Genomic DNA, 12,336 nt, shown 5'->3' on the forward strand with positions numbered 1-12,336 from the left:
AAAAATTTTTTTCGTAAAAAGGCAATAAAAACCTTCAGATTTTATTGGAGTGTGCATTACAGCTATCTAAGCCATTTTACAACAATATTGGTGTCCAAAAGTTCTAGAGAAAAAGTGAAGTTTTTGTAAGGCTTTAGCCTTGCATTTTTGTTAAAAAATTAAGGCATATTAAAGAAAAATTTTTTTCGTAAAAAGGCAATAAAAACCTACAGATTCAATTGGAGTGTGCATTACAGCTATTTAAGCCACTTTACATCAATTTTCTTTCCAAAAATTATATGGAAAAATTGGAGCTTTGGTAAGGCTATAGCCTTGCATTTTTGTCAAAAAATAAAGGCATATTTTAGAAACTTTTTTTCGTAAAAAGGCAATAAAAACCTTCAGGTTCAATTGGAGTGTGCATTACAGCTATCTAAGCCATTTTGAATCAATTTTCTTTCAAAAAATTATACGGAAAAAGTGAAGTTTCTGTAAGGCTATAGCCTTGCATTTTTGTCAAAAAATTAAGGCATATTTTAGAAAAATGTTTTCATAAAAAGGCAATAAAAACCTTCAGATTCAATTGGAGTGTGCATTACAGCTATTTAAGCCATTTGACATCAATTTTCTTTCCAAAAATTATACGGAAAAAGTGAAGGTTTGGTAAGGCTATAGCCTTGCATTTTGGTCCAAAAATTAAGGCATATTTTAGAAAAATATTTTCATAAAAAGGCAATAAAAACCTCCTGGTTCAATTGGAGTGTGCATTACAGCTATCTAAGCCTTTTAACATCAATTATTTTTCCAAAAATTATATGGAAAAATTGAAGGTTTGGTAAGGCTATAGCCTTGTATTTTTGTCAAAAAATTAAGGAATGTTTTAGAAAATTTTAATTTCGTAAGAAAGCAATAAAAACTTTTCGATATCCTTTTTTGATGTCTACAAATTTTAGGTAAAAATTAAAATATTGGCGAAGCTATAGGCTTGCATTTTGGTCAGAACCTTTAAGGATTTTTTGAAAACATTTCCTTCAAATATGCCACAATATAAATCTAAAATTGATCGGAATGTGTTTTAGAGCTATTACAAGCATTGTATATCAGTTTTAATCTGAAATGACTTTGGAAAAACACTTGCATTCTTTTTAGCCAAAAGGCCTTGGTGGAAATTAATAAGATGCACTTTTTTTAATTATAATTGAGCTCCATTGCTATTAGGCTTGATATATCCTTATATAGAGCCCTCTAACAATATTCCGAGCTGTTTTTATGATTATAAAAACTTTCTTTAAAAATCATATCTTCCATACAAGTAGTCTTGAAAACATGAATTGACTTTTAAGTTCCGTTTGAAAATGCTCTTACATTCTAGCAAAAACCTTCATTAACTAGCAGAAACCTCGTTAACTAGCAAAAACCTCGTTAACTAGCAAAAACCTCGTTAACTAACTAGTTATCTAGATAATGGTATACACGCAACTCGTTAACTATCTCGTTATCTAGGAAATTGATACAAACTACCTAGTTAGATTGTAGCCATTATCTAGATTACTTACTGTATCATTCTAAAACTTGTAGTAAGGGTAGTCTTAGACTTTTTCGATGAAAGGTAGAGCTTTGCGATCATAGTTACGACAACCACTGCTAATTAAATAACACAAAAAGAGACTACAATGTCAGAATTACGTGATCTGGTCGACAATATCACACATAAGTTTTAGATTCCTTTTCTGAGTGTCATTGTCTGCAGATTCTCTTTCAACATTATCATCTACCTGTTGGCAAAATTAAGGATTTACAGAAGGAAGTAAGCAGACGAGCATTATCACTGCTACAAGTAGGGGAACCAACAGCGGTGAATAAGTGTTGTATGAAACATGAAGGGAGCTCGATCTTAAGTATAAATATGGCGCACTTATCTTATACAAGAAACTGCCTGTAAGGAACGAAACCCTGAGATGACCAAAACATTAAAAGGGGGTTAGAAACCAGTAGCCGTCGTGGGAGTGAATGAGAGATGGCCTTTTCCTGGCCCATGAAAATGAAAGTACCGATCATCCTCGACATTGACAAACAGCTCAAAAATCTATTTTCAAGATGGGGTGGAAAAGATTCTTTAAGACAAAAGGAGCCCCTTTATAACTTTTAATTGAAACTGTTTCAAAAGAACGAAGAACTCGTTGAAATCAAATTGATTTTCTATTCTATGTTACGTTGTTGCGTTTCTAAAAAAAACAACACTTTGTTGTTAAGAAAACCTTTACGAAACATTTAGGACTAAAAGTGATTAAAGAATTGAGAGAATAATTGCTACTTCGATGTTTAGCTTCTGATGCAAAATTGCGTGTATATCAACAGCCAACTCAAACAGATATTTGTGATATCGAACTTATTGATTGTGTGTGTTTAGTAAGGATCGTTGAACATATTACAAATTGAGGGGTTTAAAATTTTTTTTTGGGGGGGGGGTCATGCTAAAAGGTGAAAAAGGTGTTTTTGTATGGTTTTAAGCACATTTTGAAATTATTGGGGAAATTTTTATTAAAGGCTTGGCCCCCCCGCTTCCAAATAATAAAGGCTTATCAGATTACAATTCTAGTAATGTTACCACTTACCTTTTCTTCTTGATGATTAGAAATGCTATAATGTAGTTGTTGCTGTTTTTGCTGTTGTTGCTGCATTGAGTGGGCAGGCAGTTTACTGAGGACTGCTGACTGGCAGCTCCGGAAACTCACTTTCGCCTTTTCAACATGCCTGAATCAACAGAAATGTTTTTCAGATATATATCTGATGAAGGTTACTAATAAGGTTGAGATTTCTCGATAATAGGGAAAAGAGGGTGTTATGTTGTTAAAAAGGGCCTAGTCATGTGCTCACAAATTATACGTTCTCTTCCTTGGCCTCGTGCTCTACAACTAACTCTTCCTGTTACGTCCTGTTACGTCAGTCCTGTTACGTCATAATATGTTAATTTATTTAAAACATTGCAGAGGGGGTGAAACTTTAAAGTGGAGAAAAAGAAGTAAAAATGAATTAAAGAAAGGGAATTGATAAATAAAAAACGGGAGGAATGAACAAATGAATAAAGACAATTTCTAAGTGAGTTCTGAATACCACCTGTACGTAAATTGCCTGTTAAGATCACGGTAAATGTTTCTGACACGATAATTGGTTTTCTCTCCCTAAAAGCAAAACTATTAACGGAATCAGATTAGTCTATGCATCATTCGATGCACAAGATTGTGGCCACAAGACCATATCAAAATAATTGGCAAATATTGTAAAATGATACTTTCCAGGCAATTTTATTGCTGAAATGAGTGTAACATCTTCAAAATCTGACTTATATCAGCAGAAAGCGCAGATCCTTAGCTACCAAAGTGTTTCTCAGATTTTTCGTATTCCTCTTCCCCTTGAAACTATACCCTGTCAAAAATTGGCAAACAATTTTGCTTCCCTCTCATAGCTTTTTTGGCTATAAAAGACGGACCAGAGCAAATACAAAAATTTTGAGATACACTTTGCTTATCCGACATCTGTCCTGGCCGTGTGCAAAGTTTTGAGCCATTCGATTGGTTAATTGGGTTCAAAATAGCTTTTTCGTACCTGTATAAAGACGAATTGTAAGTCCGGAGAAAACAGGATTTTACTGATCGCACTTGCAAGGTACACTCGTAAACCACAGTGTAATCCGGTTCAAGTCACTTGAAGCTTTAAGATCAATAAGCCTGTTTAAATAAGCACGGCCGTACATTGGATATATGGATGTGTACGGTGCGATATTGTAAATGAGTCATGCGACCACAACCGCAAAGCAACGATAATCGGCTTAACAGGTCAAGAGATTTTCAGACCTCGACTAAAAGTTTTGATAAAGAAATTATGGAAACCTTCGTTTACATGTAATTTTTTCCATTTTCAAAATTTCTGATAGTTTCGTATTTGGTATCATTGTGTGCCTTGAAAGTTCGACTACTTAAATGTGAAAAATCGAAAAATGGATGTTTTCATACAGAAAACGTTTACGGTGACCTTAAATTGAGCATTTCAACGGTTGCACAACTTTGTAGTAGGACTAGATAGTATTATAATTTATGCACTAAGCCCTAACCTCGATTCCGTTGCATTAAAATAATCTCACGTTCATTGAGCTGATGATAATCAATGGGGTTGTGCGTGTTGTACGTCGAGTAATGAACAAAAATTGATAAAATAAAATAACAACTTTGTACAGGAAAATTAATATTGATTACAAATTTTAAAAAAGACTTTTCAAGCATAACTCTTCATCAGGTTAAAAGAATAGAAGGAGAAACGGTTAAGAAGAGAATAGAACAGTAGAATTGAAAGATTAACTATATGGAACGTAGTAGGAATACGACGTAGAACGTAAGACGAGATGGTGACATTAATAATAGCTGGATTAGGAAAGAAAGGAAAATTGCTTATTGAGACCATTAGGAATAAGAGTACCAAGTTTAAAAATAATACGTTTTTCGAGGGTATTTCGTTGATTTTTGTTATGAGGTGCGTAGAAAAGTCCAGTGAGTGATGTTGGCTGGTGTATGGTCATCTTTGTTAAAGTGAATGGAGACTGTGGCATCTAGGTCTTCTTTCCTTGATTCTTGAAGATGTAACAAAGTGTAATCAATATTTTTTTCTTGTACAAAGTCGTTATTTTATTTCAATTTTTTCATTTTTGTCATCAATTTTTTTTCATTGAGCTGATAAGCCTGTTTACGATCTCATAACATTGTGTCGGTCCCAGGGCTCTTATGCAAAGGCTTTGCGCAACGTTGCATACTCTGAAGGGTGTCAGAAGAATTTAGTGTTTTATCGTGCTATATTCCAAGTCTACAGTACCATGTGCATATTTAATTAACATTTCTAACGATTTGGCGACATTTTTGTTTGTTGAAGTACTACTTGCAGCTCGGGGGGGGGAGGGGGGGTTAGCACGGAATGATCGGTATCAGTTATCGAAATGTGTGCGGAACTATGGGCACCGTTTGAAGAAACATACAAAATTGTGGCTACCATTTTGGGAAATTTTGCAAAATTGTTAGGAGGGGAATTTAGCATTCAACAAAATGAATTCCCAGTTCGCAATGTAAGTATGAAATTTGGTAATATTGAGATTTTGGGACAAAGGACATTCAAAATTTGTTTGATGATTCTTTTGTGCTTTAAAAATGCTCTTTGCTTTGTGGAATTTTGGGTAGAGTTTTCGTCATGTTTACGAAAGGATGGGTCACATTTTTTCAGACATGTGTGAAATTTCGGGTCCAAAACTTTTAAGCAAAATGGTACGTCCTCGTCCAAAATTAGGCGCAGTTAACACCCCCCTCCCGCCCCCCGAGTTACAGCTATAAAAATTCTTCTAAATAAGCGATATCATTAGGAAATGATGTAAGAGCTGAAAAACATAGTTAACCTTTCTGACAAAATGTTTTTTAATTTCAGGCTTATATATATGAATTAAATGTTAAACTTTATCCTTGTCTGGTCGCGGTCATGTCCAATTCAAAACATATAAAACAATTGGGCATAAAAGAAAAAAATCTTATGCATATTTTCTAGAATATAATTTTGAATACAGTTTCCAGCCATACACTTTCAACATATCTCGTGCCGCTTACCATAGTGGAAACTTTCACTAAACCCATGAAAAATTTTAACCTTTAGGAATAATGATAAAGGAAAGTTTATGAATGATGCCTAGAGTCTTCCTTTGGGCTAAATCGATGTTGGAAAATCATAGTTGCATTTTTTGGCCATCCCTGGAATCATATCTTCAAAATTTGCATGTCCCCAAACTGTAATCATATTTCGCCTGGGCTGATAGAGTTATACCTGAGGTGTAGTTAACTTGGAGATGCCACAAAAAAGACTCCTTTCCCCCCATCAATTGCGAATTATAGAACTTTTACAACGTTCATTTTCTTGCAATTTTACCATTTATCAAGCTGATCAATTTTCGTCTGTTCATAAATACATTGTTCATGTCCATACATCTTTTTGCTACAGCCCTTAAAAACGTAGGTTTTCTGTAAACCATTGCAGAAAAACTAACAGAACGATATTATTTTGTCTGTCTTCATAAATGTTTTAATTGAAAGTGGTTTCAAAACACTCTCGTTTCATTGTATTGAAACATAATTATCACTTGCCTGAGAAATGGCCTAAGTGCAGTCTCTATAGAAATCGATGTTGACGACATATGATACTTTTCTCACCTTCCAAGCTTTTCAGCTGTTTCGAGTTTCTGCGTCTTCTGTCTGTGTAGCATTACTCTTAAAGTTTCTCTAGCCTGCAAAAAAATTTCAACATAAAAATACAGTCAAAAACAAAACAGAAAACTAGCTTTATCAAATCAAGAACAGTAACTTACAAAAAGGTTTGAAATGTGTTTAAATACTGTTTTGACAAAAATAGCTCAATTAATCGTGGTGGATTTCCATTAGTTGGTTCAATTTTAACCAAGAAGCTTGAGAAATATGTAAGTTGTTAGATTGCGTAAACTTTCTTTTCAAGTTTGTTTTCAATAACAAGTGAACACCATTAAAAAGGTTCCATATTCAATACACTCAACACGAAGCATGAGACGGCCTCTTTTTTAACAAAACAAAACAAAAAAGAGGTTAATTCTTTAACGGCTCTTGCGCAACTGGCATGCTTTGCGACTATATTTTCAAAACTGGCCTAATTTCGTACTGCATGAAAATGTAAAACACAATCAATTTCTCAAGACAGCTGCCGCTAAGCATGCCGATTGCAAGTATTTAAAAAATAAAAAAAGATTAATAAGTGTTTATAATATATTTTTAGTCTCTAACAAATTGATATGAGAAATTTATTATGATGGTCACCTGATGTGGTCTAAATTCATTTATCAAATGATGAAGGTTGATAAACAACATATTCATGTCATCTAGTTTGAGTTCCCTCTGAAAGAATAAAACAATTCAATTTCGAACAAAAACAAAATTAACAAAAAAACAAACGAAGACAAAATATCACTCTCTTCTCTTGACGTTTTCTTGCAGGGCCTTCTCTCAGAAAAAATACTTCGCTGAAGTACCTCTAAGTGGAGGAAGAAGCTCCTGGCCAGATGGTGAAGGCAAAATCACTTAATGATAGTCAATGGAGCTTATCTTGAAAAAATGATTGCTGTAAAGACATTAAAAACTAAAGGTGGAAAATCTGGTTAAAATATCACATTTCAAAGCCAATTTTGCACTGTATAATTAACTAGACTGCAGTGCAGGTGCAATTTTCCTTTGGTTTGCATGTGTAATAAGTCTTCCATACCACAGAAATTCAAAATTAAAGAAAGAAGTTTGATAATTCCAAAGAACTTCAGTATATTGTGATATACTCTGTCTTTGCAATGCCGATGTTTAGGTTACAACACACAAACTTCTCCAACAGTTCTTTTTATAATAAATTTAATTGTTTTATGTGAATGATACTGATAGGAAGCATCTTCATAATCATATTTTCTGAGAAAGTATGCAAGGAAGTGAATGACAAGGGCAGGACTCTGTTGTGGCCCTAAATGAAAATAAAGATGTGCTGAATTATTTCAAACTTTACTACAAACCTCCTCCTGTGATGGCGCATCTATCAGAGTATCAAGCAATTCTAGAAAGCTCACAAGAATCGAATGGTTTATCTTCTTCATCTCTGCTAAAATGTCTATGAAAAGAATTGAATATAGTCAAGAAAATATTGGAGGCCGAGAAAATTATTCAAAAATTCAACAGTTACTGTCCAGTTTCTCATGTATCAAAGAATTATATTCTAATAATTTCCAACACTTGAAAACAACTTAGTATACATTTAAATATGATATATAGGGACATCTGAAAGACTTTGTAATTTACAAAAGCAAAAAAGAATCTACTGAATTTAGATTCACCCACCTATATTTTCCTCTGATGGGTACAGTCTTGGGATGCCTTGAGCTTCAAGAGGCCTTATGATATCTTCATTTGCCTAAAAGGAAAAATTTTTAACAAATATAATAGTAAAATGCTTTATTCTTATTGGTAAATTTTGTTAAATTGAATAATGATTTACATGGACAAGCTTTAACAGCCTTTTATAACTTTCCAAAAATCAAACAATCTGAAACGCTCACAAACCTTACTGACCTGGCCGCAAGAATTTTGCCAGGCAGGCAGAAGATCACTTTCCTTGTTGGATTCAGGTGGGACATTGTAACAAAATGTAAAACTCATCATTAAACTTTTTCTGACACCTTTATAAAAGTTAGACAGAAAATGGTTTTACTTTCTGCAAATGACAAAATGAATAACAAGTCCTATCTATTGTGCTTTGTATTATAAATTCATCTTCACTTAAATTTGATTCTTATTCATTAATCCCCATAAGCTCCACAATTGTTCCACTCTTAAAATAAATTTTTGCCATGTTTCACAGCCAAAGACAAGATAAACATAAAACTTTAACTTCCATCATGGACTTTACAAAAACGCTGTTAACACATTTACATGTGGAAGGGTGAAAAGTGACTTTTCAAAATGGCTTTGGTTTCAATGTAAACATTCATCTTTACAAAGTAAACATTCATTGAGACACTGACAATGTGTTTTATTATATTTAAGTGATTTGAATCACATTATGATTTGTTCAGTATGCAATGTAATCCTATTAAAAGGAGGTTGAGGCATGATTGCCCGCGTATAATAGTGAAGGGCTTATAGTCTGCCCCGCGTATAAGTAGCATATGGAAGCTTCAGTTCATGTTGTCAGCACTTTGTCAGCAGATTTTGTCACTTTTCTGCTGCCATGACAACTGTCAATCAATTTCATTGTCAATCAATCGGCTTTGTCGAGGAGGTCGTTAACCGCCACCTCTTTGTGCGGAAGGCAATTATCTTTGGAGCGTTGCTCTGCCAAGACTCTGCTAAAGGCCTTCAGTTTTTTTTGGCACGAAAACGGTGCTGCATCACAGCTCGGTTCTCCGCAATGGATGGAAGTTTTGATTCGGAGTTTTGGGAATCAAAACCAGTTGAATGCCACACCTTTCTCCCAAAACTCGAGACCGTACAAGCAAAAGTTATGATTGTCATGATTATCGCCTGTACATCGCTGAACGAATCCTTTATCGCAATCGATTTTAGCTGTACCCGTTCTATCACATGTCCATTTTCATACGTCTTTGTTTACTTCACGAAAACGAAAAATTAATGTCAAACCCTAAAAAAACTTCATGATTTTTAAAAGGGCGTTGGACTTAAATCAAAAGCAAACTGAACACCAAAAATTCTTGATAAAAAGAATAGTTTAGCATCAACAAGAGCAGCTGTTTTTATAAAATTGCGAAAACCCAAGATGGTGTCTTCTTCGAATGTCCTGACCTAAATTTTCAAAATAATCATTATCAAGGAACTAATTGTTTGCGGGCAGTACTAGCAAGAGCTATTTCTAGTATTATCTCTAGTTCCATCAAACAACCAAATTTCATTGCTAATGCTAAGGGTCAGGCCAGATCAAACATGTGCATGATGCAATTTTGTATTTGTTTACAAAGTTCAAAAATTGTTGACAAGTGATTGAGATTTTTTAGAATAGATAAAAATATCTGACAAATTTATAAAATCTCTGAGCACGAGTAGTCATGAGCTTGAAAAACCTTTAAAAAACAAATTTCAGACTTAACATTAAAGGCATTGGGCATGGTAAATGTAGAATTTCTATAGGAGGTAATTTGGGTTTGGGTTTGGTTGTAGTTTCATGTAAAATCAACATCTGTTGTTGACAACTTGCTATTGATGGATACTTTTTTGTTAATCAGTACAAGGTGAGTTCATGCAAGCAGTCCCAGGTGAACCAATAGCATTACAGCACAAAAATCTTGACTCAGGGGATTTGGGTATGTTTAGGTATAGCCTCTCCTTTAATTGTGACTCAATGTCTTTAATGCTTGAAACATGACACTTGATATTTCTATGTGATTAACATAAAAAGCTATGGTCTCCCAAATAAATAAAGGCTCAAGACTGGCGTATTTTGCTAGAAAAACATACCTAAGTGACTCTTCATTTGTAAGAAAATAAAATTTTGGGGGTGCCATTGACATTCAAATTTGGTGCAAGCACACAAAAAGCTGATTTTCAATTGGTTCCTACCAAATGCTGACCAGGGCACCCAATCAGGTTTTAGCCTTGTTTTTAATCTTATTCAAGCAAAAAAGTATTTATTGTCTATCGTTTGAGAGAAAAGATTGAGGAGCACTTTGGCCAAAAATCGCAATTGCATCAGAAAATTAAAAAAGTGGCAGTCCTTTTAAAAAATTTCCCTGAAACCAGAAAAAATTCAGCAAACAACAAATAAATGGCATGTAATTAACAGAGGTTGGTCTTTCTTTTAAAATGATTTGCCATTTTATGCAATAATTTCATGATTTTCTGAATTTTGAAAATCACTCAATTTTTGAAAGTTGCATGTTGTGGTCTGTTAAATTGCAAAATTTTGACCGTCCTCATTTCCCTGACAACAACAAATAGGCATAACAGCCACGATGTCTGCAAACTCATACAGGTTTTCCAACCTGGTTTGTCATGATAACTTTTGTTGCCCGGAAGCCATTCCTACAACTGGTCCTTGACTAATTCTTTTTCAAAATCAGTACAAAATAATTATAGAAGCAATAGTTGATACATGAAATTATTGTATTGTACCATTCATGATAGTAGGGTTGAATCACCCTGATTGAGTATGTACCTTGAAACATGACATTTACATCGCTTTAACTATTGCAAAAAAATGGGAGATTGGAGCTAAGCTGCAACAAAAAAGCGCGAAATCATGTGTATATGCCATTTATCAAAGTTAATAAAACATTTTGCGTTCAATTGCTCAATTGATGAATGAATAATCGGACAAGAAAGTGACTCACCTGAAACGAAGAAGTATGTGTCTGCCATTTTGCATAGGATGTTTTCTGTACTCATTTTTTCATGATTATTTTTTAAAGGGACAAGCATATTTTAGCTGCTAACCTAGCAATTTTAGGCACATATCATGCACGAGGAGTAAGGATCTTTGCATAAATTGCTCAGTTTCCAATTTTTTGCCACAGAGAGGAGTGAAATAAAGCTGACTGACTTGACCTAGGTTCACCCTGATTGGGTACACTAAAACGGCTGTATTAGTTTGTTAATTGTTTCGCATTAATTCTCAAAAAGCAACCTGTAAATTTCAAATTGTCAAATATCTTTAAAAAATACTCTAGAGAAAATTTGATACATTTTGAATACAATATTTGGCTAAAACATTGCACTTTGTCAAAACCGTTAATTTTCCCCTTGTTTTCAATCTTGCAAAGCGACAATCTTGCACGCGCCAGATCGGCAGATAAAAAAAAATTAACTGAAACATTGGCATGCAAGAATGTTTTAAAGGTGTTTGCAAGTGTTTAATCACTAAATTTCTTTTCGATTTTTTATTCGTGCGTGCTAATATTTACATACGAAAAACATCCCAATCAGGGCGACGCCAGAAACTTAGGCCGTCAAGACAACTAAGAAGTATCGCAGCTTTTTCAAAAAACTTTGTAAAACCAACTACCTGATCTTTTGAAATATATATCAGAAGAGCATGAAGGATTTTTTCAGTGCAAAGTTTTATGTCTAAGTCTAGGCAAAATAGAAAAATTCTAATTTGTATCTAGGTATACTCAATCATGGCGACGTGACCCTAGCATTGCTCGACCTGCATTTTCTTTTACAAACATCTGAATAACTGACACATTGACAATAATATGTTATCCACTTAATGTTCTTATTTCGCATTATAGAGTGTATCAGAAACAAAAGTATTTCACTTTTTATTACAAAGCTCACTAGCCAGAATGCTAAGATGAGAAAGCGAGAATTAATCTAGCTGATATACTCACGTCGTAAGTGTCTCCAAATGTAGAATACGAACCAGTGATCACTTTTGGTGGGGCTGGTGCTGTTCCGGCATTGACATTTTCATCGGTATATTTACTGAAATACTTAACAGGCGGTAAAGGAAATGATGATTGCAAGGATCCTTCAGCAGCATTCCCTTCAGTTCGTCCACCATCCGCCGCCATTTTGGATATGTTTCAGAATGAGGCTAATTTGCAGTAGAGACTGCGCTAAGAAGAAAGTTTTTTGCCAAGCTCCCAGGCACGAGCCTTGTGGAACTCCATCTTCTATAAGCTGGATTTCAGAGGAACCGCCATTGACTGTGTAGAAATTCTTGTGGTTCAGTGAATAAGGAAGGAACCGATCATGCTCCAGATCATAGATGCCTTAACGATACACTTAAGCTCAACCAAAGTATAGTTTAACAGGTTTT

The 12,336-nt window shown here is 34.3% G+C and overlaps 1 protein-coding gene across 1 annotated transcript; it reads right to left on the bottom strand.

Moving 5' to 3' along the window:
* Positions 1-597: 597 nt before the first annotated feature.
* Positions 598-12,111, bottom strand: LOC135692276 (mediator of RNA polymerase II transcription subunit 7). The gene is made up of 7 exons (XM_065210374.2): positions 11,906-12,111; positions 7,905-7,977; positions 7,583-7,677; positions 6,849-6,926; positions 6,216-6,289; positions 2,595-2,733; positions 598-1,754 (listed from the first exon to the last, which is right to left on the bottom strand). The coding sequence occupies exons 1-7, from the start codon at positions 12,086-12,088 to the stop codon at positions 1,662-1,664; spliced, it is 735 nt and encodes a 244-aa protein (XP_065066446.2). The 5' UTR covers positions 12,089-12,111; the 3' UTR covers positions 598-1,661.
* Between the last annotated feature and the right edge of the window lie 225 nt (positions 12,112-12,336).

The sequence above is a fragment of the Rhopilema esculentum genome, chromosome 13 (assembly GCF_057945365.1).
Source record: "Rhopilema esculentum isolate cy_ngs chromosome 13, ASM5794536v1, whole genome shotgun sequence".
Lineage (NCBI taxonomy): Eukaryota > Metazoa > Cnidaria > Scyphozoa > Rhizostomeae > Rhizostomatidae > Rhopilema > Rhopilema esculentum.